The sequence below is a fragment of the Triticum dicoccoides genome, chromosome 6B (assembly GCF_002162155.2).
Source record: "Triticum dicoccoides isolate Atlit2015 ecotype Zavitan chromosome 6B, WEW_v2.0, whole genome shotgun sequence".
Lineage (NCBI taxonomy): Eukaryota > Viridiplantae > Streptophyta > Magnoliopsida > Poales > Poaceae > Triticum > Triticum dicoccoides.
In genome coordinates, this window is record NC_041391.1 from 44,247,852 (window position 1) to 44,257,486 (window position 9,635).

The 9,635-nt window shown below is 44.0% G+C and overlaps 2 protein-coding genes across 2 annotated transcripts; one reads left to right on the top strand and one right to left on the bottom strand.

Annotated features, from left to right (window-relative positions):
* The first annotated feature begins 1,708 nt into the window (after nt 1–1,708).
* On the top strand, nt 1,709–5,320 carry LOC119323597 (dehydrogenase/reductase SDR family member FEY-like). Its single transcript, XM_037597290.1, has 8 exons — nt 1,709–2,156; nt 2,835–2,955; nt 3,253–3,370; nt 3,476–3,612; nt 3,882–3,983; nt 4,087–4,179; nt 4,654–4,726; nt 4,815–5,320. Exons 1-8 carry the CDS (start codon nt 1,831–1,833, stop codon nt 5,078–5,080), a joined length of 1,236 nt encoding a protein of 411 aa, XP_037453187.1. The 5' UTR covers nt 1,709–1,830; the 3' UTR covers nt 5,081–5,320.
* Nucleotides 5,321–5,983: 663 nt separating this feature from the next.
* On the bottom strand, nt 5,984–8,902 carry LOC119322600 (transcription factor ILR3-like). The gene is made up of 5 exons (XM_037596087.1): nt 8,668–8,902; nt 7,829–7,891; nt 7,222–7,302; nt 6,886–7,090; nt 5,984–6,578 (listed from the first exon to the last, which is right to left on the bottom strand). Exons 1-5 carry the CDS (start codon nt 8,769–8,771, stop codon nt 6,285–6,287), a joined length of 747 nt encoding a protein of 248 aa, XP_037451984.1. The 5' UTR covers nt 8,772–8,902; the 3' UTR covers nt 5,984–6,284.
* Between the last annotated feature and the right edge of the window lie 733 nt (nt 8,903–9,635).

The following is a 9,635-nucleotide window of genomic DNA, read 5'->3' on the forward strand; positions in this document are numbered from 1 at the left end:
ACTCATAGATATGGACGAAACCGTCCGTTCAATGACCGGCAGTGGGACCATGGGCATCCATATTTGCCCATGTGAGTACACGAATGGTATTTGAGTGAACCTTTGGTTATCATGTGATTTCTCCTTTACTTCGCGATACTTCACAAAACCCGGGATGCATGGTTATGCTCCTGAGTCATCACTATGCTCATTATACTGAAATCCTCATTACCGGTTTTGTTCTTCTTTCTCGTTATAGTGTTTTGGCATCCCTGTGACGAAGTCACTTGTGTCTGGAAAGATTATGATTGAGGCCATCACACAGAGAGGGCCCTAAGAATATCCCTCCATCATCGGAGGAGCAAATCCCACTCTTGAGCTATCCAACCACTTGTCAGACTTTCTGATGTACATGTAAGTTGTTGTTATGATCACTGTGTTACAAGTAATGTTTGAGCAATCCCAAAACCCATCGTATGGTAAGAAGTGACCATGACACTCTCATGGTCTAAGGAGAAATATCACACGTTAACACCCGTGTTATTACAACTGAATACAGACGATATTAATTCAATTCACAACAAATAAGTTTGGGTCGATTTAATATGATCGTTCTTCCAACTTCATAATCTCAATGTTGTTTTAGGATTATCGTTACACTTAACGATATCCTAAGATCCGGAAAACGTAATGACCAACAACACTTGAGCTAGTCCCAGATGCAAGACTAGGAACCTTCTATTTAACCGTTTATCGATCCATACGTGCATATGAGTTTTTCATTGAATCACATATTCAAGGATCATAGTAGCTATAACATAGAATATAAACTCTTTAAATATGAATATGGAAATATAATAATACAAATATTATTGCCTCAAGGGCATATTTCCAACACTAAGGAGGTCAACGTTGCCATTGCACTCACGTCACTCTGGCTTTGATGCTCCATGCGGTGGAGTAGGGCAACGTGGCATTGCCTCACCTTCTCTACAAGACGTGTGATGCACCAGTGGGCTCCTCAGGTGGTGGCACGAAGAAGAGACGGGGAAAGGGGGGAGTCGGGGATTGGGTGACATGGTTTTGTCACCCTCGAGTCACCTGTGAGGGGGCAACACGAAGGCGAAATGGTTTAGTTCCTAAAAACAAAATAAGGTTTGGTCCATCAACCATGAGTTTCCCGACCTCCATCGATGAAATCCACGTATCATCTACCTCAATCAAACGATTTTTTTGGTTGATTAACTCTCATTGAGTTTATTTATGGTATGTCGCTTCTTGTCAAATATATTTTTCGGCGACTACCTAATCTTCAGTTAACCGACCGGATTTATGATGTTTCAACCAATCCCTCTCTCCTACCCCGGTTGGCCCACCCACTCCTACCGGCCGAACCGCCAGCCCCCGCAACCCGTTGTCACCTCGCCTCACAGCCCCGATCCGTTTCCTCCGCCAAGCCCCCCTCCCCCCTCCGACACATTGCGCGTCGCCGATGAACCCCTCCCGCACCCGCATCGTCAACCCTCGAACTCGCTTCCGCTGGGTCCCCATCCCAACCTCCATGGTTTGCTTCCCCTTTTGACTCGGCTGGAATCCGAAGTCAAAAAGATATCATAAAATCAGGCAAATGAAGAATAGGGATTGCAAAAAAATTCTAAACGATACAATAAAAATATTTAGAACGGAGGAATCTCCGGAGAAAGAGACAGAGGGCGCAGCGGCACACTTGTTTCCAACTCTGTCCAGTCCACTGGTAGAATACAGATTGAGATCCCCATCGCCAGCGTCGTCCAGCGGCGGCAAAGCAGGCAGCTTTCCTCTCCTCCACGAAGGAAGATTCCCTGCTACGAGATGGCCGGCGACCTGCGCCACCGCCGCCCCGCGGGGGCTGCTGACGCCGGCGGGGAGGAGGAGGGGGACGGAGGAGCGGAGGCGGCGGCCAAGGCCAAGGCGGGCCCGCCGTCCGGCGGCGAGGGGGCGGAGGCGGCGGGGCCGGGGAGGAAGGAGGCGCTGGGGTGGCTGGAGTGGAGCCGCGGGTGGATGGGCGTCGTGGGGGAGTTCTTCTTCCAGCGGATCGCCGCCAGCCACCTCGCCAACCCGCTCGAGCTGCCCCCGCTCGACGGCGTCTCCATAATCGTCACCGGCGCCACCAGCGGCATCGGCCTCGAGATCGCAAGGTCCTTCCTTCACCCCTTCGTTTCCATCCCCACCTGCCACTCTTCTCCCCCACCCTCGCATAAACAAACAAATAAACCATGGAGGGAGCTGAATTTGGCGTCCAGAGATTGGAATTCTTGGCTTCTCAACTGCTCTAGATGGGATCTTTTTAACTGTTCATCCTACTCAGGTGGTGACTTGGTTTTAGGTCGTCTTGTTTTCTGTACGTATTACTCCTTCGAGTTCAGCAACTAGATAGTTGGTACTATGTTGACTTGAGTGGGACTTGTGTTTGCTTGGCTAAGGCTGGCACTTTTTATTATAAATAACGTAGGCCAATTCTGAAGAAATGAGTGGGCTTGGTCAATGCACTAATTGTTTGGCCATGTGGAGGATAATTGAACGAGCATGGCTTGATTTGGTGAACGTCATCAATATTTAGCTAAATCAAATCATGCATCGACCTAAGATTAATGGAAAAGCCCGGTTCATCTCTTTATAGCACGGTTCTTCTCTTTATGCACATGGTAGTGAATAAAGTGGTTGACTCATAGTTCCTCTTGTACATGACATGAGATTGGATCAAATACTTCACAAGCTGGCTCTACTGAACCTGTGAAATAATTATCCGGGTCCAAATAAGAGGCCTTCTTCTGAAACTAATATTGAGCATACATCTGGCGTCATCATCAAACCAGGCAACTCGCACAAGCAGGGGCCCATCTTGTGATGGCAGTTAGGAGACCCAAGGTGGCGCGTGAGCTGATACAAAAATGGCAGAATGAACAAACAGAAGTTTCCATGCCACTTAACATTGAGGTAATTATGAAGGCTATACACTGCGGATTACTGGTTGGTGAATTGATGGTTCTGAATGTGTTGAGTTTATTATACTGTATGACCTGATTGTGTTTCATGACATTTTGTTATTCTTCATGTGACACATGGACATAAATTTAGAGCTTTTGATTTCTGTTGGCTCTAGTTGAGTTCCACATAATTGTTTTAAGCACTACACTACCTATGTATATGTTGCAAGTGCATATCTCAATTATTAAAGACATTGCATGATTTTACTGCAGACTATTTGACACTGTTTTGAATATTCATCTGAAGGTAATGGAGCTTGACCTGATCTCCCTTGACTCGGTTGCAAGATTTGCTGATACTTGGAATGCTCGCATGGCACCCCTACACGTATTGATCAACAATGCTGGCATTTTCACCATAGGAGGTCTGTATGTAACCTGATTCTTTTGATTTTAGCCTTTTAAAATGATCCAACCCATGTGCTGCATAGTGAAGTGTTTAAACTGTATCACCTTTCCCTTCCCTGTAGAGCCTCAGCGTTTTACAAAGGATGGATATGAAGAACACATGCAAGTGAACCATCTTGCGCCAGCTTTACTAGCAATGTTGCTTCTACCTTCCCTTATTAGAGGCTCTCCCAGCAGAATTATAAACGTCAATTCAGTTGTGAGTTTTCTATTATTACCAGTCTCTTCTACTAGTATGTGTAGTCTTAGGAACCAATTGTTGCTGGTCACTGAATGCAGTTTTCTATTATTACAAGTACTTGCTACAATGTACACAATCTGATATTCATGCTAATATAAACATTTATGAAGAAGTTTTACTTATTTCAATTTTCAAGTCATTGTCCTAATGTCATTTGAGAGTAAGCTACTATGTAGCAGCACTGTATGTATACTTCCAGCATCTGACAGGCTTATGTTCGATTTCAGATGCACACAATAGGTTTTGTAGATGCTGAAGATATGAACCTTACATCTGGAAAGCATAAGTACAGAAGTTGGTTGGGATACTCAAATAGCAAGTTAGCACAGGTATCATAGTCCCGCTTCATTCCAAGTGGAATATCGTGTTCAAGCTTTTTATGCATGTTGTTTCATGTTACTTTTGTCTGAGTTGTTCTTGTTTCACATTCAGGTAAAATTTAGCAGCATATTTCATAAGAGAATTCCGGCAGAGGCTGGTGTCCATATTGTTTGTTCCTCTCCTGGGATTGTCCACACAAATGTTGTGAGTGCCACCCCCAACATTCCCTCCAGTTTCATTCATCATCAGTTGTTTTGTTCTAAAAGGTGAAACTGAGAAGCGTATTTACCTAGTTATCGTTATGTATTTTTACTAGGCATTTGGAGAGGAAGAAAATGACATAGATGCCATAAGATGTCTACCAACATGGAAAATATCTGTATTGTAGAAATATAGAAAGGATTAGATAACGTACCATTCTCAACTTAGCAACTGAATACAATGGCAGACAAAAAGAAATACACCAATACAGAGATGCATCTCAGCATATATGTTGTGAGAAGATTGGTTCACATCTATTGATCTATTCCTAGTATCATGTCCACTGCCCTCACGGACAATTCCTATTGATAACTCTGATGGGCCATGATCCCGTCACGATACAATTATCAACTAATCCTGCTCTCATTATTTTTCTTTATCCTGGATATTGACTTACTTGCCCATGGCATGACACAGGCACGGGACCTCCCTAAAATTCTTGTAGCTGGATATCGTTTCATTCCATACTTCATATTTGATCCTCAAGAAGGTCGGTTCCTCAATCTTTTGCTCGCCGCCAGCTGTTAGTTAAAAAATCTCCACATCTGCTGATACACTTCATTTCCAATCCAATGCAGGTTCAAGAAGTACATTGTTTGCAGCATCCGACCCCCAGGTTCCGGAATACTGCGAGACGTTGAAGTCTGAAGACTGGCCTGTTTGTGCCTGCATCAACTACGACTGTAATCCGATGAATGCCTCTGAAGAAGCACACAACCTCGAAACATCGCAGCTTGTTTGGGAGAAGACTCTCGAGATGATTGGCCTCCCGTCAGATGCCCTGGAGAAGCTCATCGAAGGGGAACCGGTTCAGTGCCGGTATGGTCAACAGAAGGCTGAATAGAAAGGAGAATAGGCAGGCTATCTCAAAACACATGATCAGCCATTCAGCCTGATCCAGTTTGCTGTTAATTTGCTAGTTTGGAGGTTGTACTTGCATAGTCAGGGTACCTTTGTTACAGACGCGGATTTGGTGGACATAGGTTCCACGCGCACTCCTTATGAATCGTAAATTTGATAGAAAAAAAACTAGAAAAGATGAAAAATCTGATTTTTTTTTTGTAATATACATAGTCAACTGGTATACTCACGTATGAAGTTTCACGAAGAAATCACATCCATGGTAATCTGGGTGAAAATGATAAAATCAAAACTATATTAAAAAACATTGTTTGATGAATTGTATGTTCCCAATAGTATTTTCTTCATTAAGAATACCATGGGTGCCGATACATCACAAAACTTCACACGTTTGTAGAATGGTCGACTAAGTTTCATACCCAAAAAATTCAGATTTTTTTTATTTTTTTTGGTATTATTTTTGAATTTACTATTCACATGGGTGCACATGAAACCATGTCCACCTTTGTATTTTCGCCTTTGTTACTACCTATTTTACCACATTTGGTTAAGTTCTTACCAAAAAAGTGGAGGGCAGCAGACTTGGAAGTTCTTACCAAAAAAGTGGAGGTGTGCTTGTTTGAAGTAATAAAGTACCTTTCATGGCAAAAGAACTTCTGAAGTTTGAGTTAAAAAAAAAACAATTTTCTTGTCATCGTGGTACTGCTTGGGCATTAAGTGAACCTTTTCCACTTATTATATCATCAACTTATTTATCTTCTTGAAATGATGTAACAAGATAAACACAAATCTTCTCAATGAAAGAACACAAATGTTCTACACGACATATTTTGTTTTTTTCAAAGATGCAACTGCTCACATTTCAACTTTATATAAACAAAACAGGTACTTCCAAATGCATCACACAGGTACTTGTGGGTAGAAACTCAAGAAACAGACCAGTGCAATTCCATACATAACACTCATACAAGAGGTATGGTAGCACTGAATATATTTTCCAAGCAAGAGGGTTAAGATCCAGATTAATTACAGGTATCACCTCTCTATGGGACAAGTGACCCCCAAAACAACAGGCTAAACACAATAACTGCAATCGCGAGCTTCCTTTCATCTCAGGGACCTGACGAACGCTCTGACTTGCCAATGGGCGAATGGGAGCGCAAGTCAGCATCCCGGGGTCGGCACGCCTAAGCATTCGGCGGCCAGAGCTTTGGATCTTGAGTTGTGTCCATGGCGGTTGGGGGCAACCAGTGCCACATCGCCATTCCAGGGAATGCAGCAGGGACCGGAGCGCCTTTGTTGGCTGGGACTTGATAGGGTGGTGCAAATGGAGGGAAGACGGCGGGGTGGAACGTAGCTGGATAAGGCATATGAGGAGCAAATCCTGTAGGAGCAGCACTCGCTGCTTTGAGTTGTTGTTCCAGCCTTTCCTTTTCTGCCTTCAGGCTCAACTTCTCATCTCGGAGCTCATTCTTCTCCACCTGGAAAATAACAGAGCCACTTGTAAAAATGCGCAGGATGCAATGTCAGTGAATTGGTGAAAGATGGCACATCTAGTAACTTAATTGATGGTCAGCCAATTGTTGCACATAAGTCAAACTGGGCGCAGCGAAGATGTACGAGAGCTAGTTTGCCATTTTAATTCCAGTACTAAGAACAGAGGGGAGAAAAGACTCATGGATGTTCATGGCAGAGCAAAACTTTAACAGCCACAAACAAGTGTGTGGATGACGTCAAGCATTTCGAAGTCCAACAATAAGATGCAAAGTGATGCGGGAACAAAGGTACCTTAAGGTCCTTGATTGTCTCTCGAAGATTCACATTTGATTCTTTCAGCTTTTCGGTCTCGCCTCTGAGCTGTGTCAACATACGAGTTGCATCGCTCAAGATACTTGCTTTGTCCAACTTAGCGTTCTTCCCAGGATTGCTAGCCGAACATTCTTCAAGACCAGTGTGCTTGCCAGAATTCATAACAGAACATAATTCAAGAAACCTGCAATTGGATAAAAATCACAGTTGATACAGACATGGAAGGAAAGAATATATGTTTGCGCGTGTATGCATCTTTTCCTTTTCCTACATGGAAGAGGTGCTTTAGGAGTACCTACTGCCAGATGCCCATACCTGTCATTCAGTTTATCCCTCCGCATTTTCTCGCGGCAAGCCTTTGACTTTGGACCAGATGAAGATGGTTCATCTCTGCCCCTGCACAAAATCAAATTATTATTATGTTAGTATTGCAGATCCAGTATGGTGTTAACTAAGGAAATAAATCAGCAAAGAAAATGCATAGTGTGTTACAAAATATTTCATTAGTGTTAATGGCACCAGTGGCATGCATAACAGACAAGCATAATGTGTCAGACCATGCTTAGAATATAGTAGAAGAAACAAAGGATTATGCAATCAGGTACTTCCTCCATAAAGAAATATAAGAGCGTTTTGATCACTAATAAAGTAGTGATCTAAACACTCTAATATTTCTTTACAGAGGGAGTACTACTCAGAATGATCAGTAATGATTAACAATTCACATGCTCTTAAGTCCACTATATCCTTTGTTATGCCTATAAAGACTGAACATGGAAAGCACTATCGCCTATCAGTACTGAATAAACAGCAAGGAAATGGAATACTACCAAGAAACAAAATTCAGAGGAATCTTTCCATGGTTATGCAATAAAGATACTCCACTTTTTGTAAAGAAATATCAGAAGTGTAAGACTGGCACCTTTTCCCCAAATTAGAGTGCCCAAGACCAGAGTCACCTCCGCTGACATCCTCAATCCCAAGCCTGGCAAATAAACATCAGTCAAGTACAAACAGAAGAATATTCAAGGGGCAGTTTATCCGCTCAAGTATGCAGCAAAAGAAAATGCCACTTGTATCTTAAATGGTGCGTGCTTCAAAACAAACCAACAGCTGGGATCATCATCATCATAACTATAAACATCATTCCCATGTACATACTGGGCAAGGAGCTCAGGAAGGTCACATCACTCCAGTCTACATGGTACATACTGGGAAAGAATCCCTGCATCGCTGCATAGCATTCAGCACACAATTGTCCATTGCTAAAAGAAGAAGTGCACCGCAAAATCACTAATCGCTAAGCAAAACCGGCACACACTCATATGCCATAAGATCTGCAGATTTGTGCCACGGGTTAACCAGTTCCTCACGGGTATAATCACAACATCACCAATGACCAGAATTGCATAGCAGTTCTTAAAGCCTTGGAGCCACATATTTCGCACAGAGAATTACAGAGAAGAGCTGATTCCTCTAAATCTCGCATCAACCAGGGCTGCAGACCATATATGAGATCGCGGAGACTACTAGCATGAGCGTTCGCTTTCTCCACCGCCGCAGCCCGTGCGGCCGCGCAGCGCAGATGAGATGCGGCAAGAACCGCGCCGCCCGCGGCCAATAAAGAACTCCACGGCGACAGCGACCTCGATGGTACTACAAAATCCCGCGCGCGGAATCGCAAAAGCTAACGCAATAGGCAGCAGAATAAGAAGAAACAGATATGGGTCTCTGCCGCCGCGGGCGGGCGTGCGTCCGTACCCTCCGTCGCAGAAGGCGACGAGGCCCTCCCCGCCGTCGCCGGCGCCCCCGACGAGGAACTCGTCGACGGGGTCTCCGACACCGACGCCGACGCCGCACATCATCGCGGCGGCCGTGGCTCCGGGCCGCCCGAGGGATCCGCCGCCGTGCCTGGCTAGGGTTCGTTCGCGGGGGAGGCTGGCTGCTGGGGAGGAGAGGGGGAGGGGATGGTGAGGTCTGCCTGCGATTTTTTGCAGAAAGCACCCTGGACGCGCTCTTGTTGCCGCAGTGAGGGGCGTGTTCGGGATTTGGGGTTTCTCGGAGGTCCTATCCGGGTGGCGAGTGAGGAAGGAGAACCGGTGGCGTGCGATGGCTCGTGTCGTTGGGCTGCGTGCCGTGTGGGCCCCGATTGTTATCGCGTTGTCTGTTCCACGTGCTCCATGTGGTCAGACTTGGGTCGATGGTTTGTCAGGCAATTTTGGTATGTTGCACTTCTCTTAGCTTTAAATGGTCACTGTTTTAGTGTTTTGTGTGCCACTGTTTTCTATTGTTTCAGGCAATTCTTTGTGTCATCTACACCACTATATATAACGGTATAAAAAAAATTCAAGGCAGCGGAACCATAAAATTGACAAATCATAAAAAATTTGTGAATTCAAAAAATGATCGGGGAACCATAAAATGTTCGTGATTTTAGAAAATTGTTTGCATATTATTAAGAAAATATATGATTTTGAAAACAATGCTCGGGAAATAGAAATGTTCATCATTTTTTTTCAAAATGATCATGTATTCAAATCATATTAGGGAATTTGAAAAGGATGTCCATGAAATTTTAGAAAATGTTCACAAAGAGTCAAACAAATCCATTGAAACAAATCGTAAATAACAAACAAAACGAACCATCGCTTACATAGAGGTTTCTTTACGGGATCTGTAGAGGTCGTTTTATGATTTTATTTAGTCCATCACGTGTTAGATAAAAAAAT

Excerpts from the sequence above, each read along its gene's own strand:
- LOC119323597 (XM_037597290.1), top strand. The coding sequence starts at position 1,831 with ATGGCCGGCGACCTGCGCCACCGCCGCCCCGCGGGGGCTGCTGACGCC. Across the intron at positions 3,613-3,881 it reads TTATAAACGTCAATTCAGTT|ATGCACACAATAGGTTTTGT; the intron begins GTGAGTTTTCTA and ends GTTCGATTTCAG. Across the intron at positions 4,727-4,814 it reads CATATTTGATCCTCAAGAAG|GTTCAAGAAGTACATTGTTT; the intron begins GTCGGTTCCTCA and ends AATCCAATGCAG.
- LOC119322600 (XM_037596087.1), bottom strand. The coding sequence starts at position 8,771 with ATGATGTGCGGCGTCGGCGTCGGTGTCGGAGACCCCGTCGACGAGTTC. Across the intron at positions 7,091-7,221 it reads AGGGATAAACTGAATGACAG|GTTTCTTGAATTATGTTCTG; the intron begins GTATGGGCATCT and ends ATCCAATTGCAG. Across the intron at positions 6,579-6,885 it reads AGACAATCAAGGACCTTAAG|GTGGAGAAGAATGAGCTCCG; the intron begins GTACCTTTGTTC and ends GTTATTTTCCAG.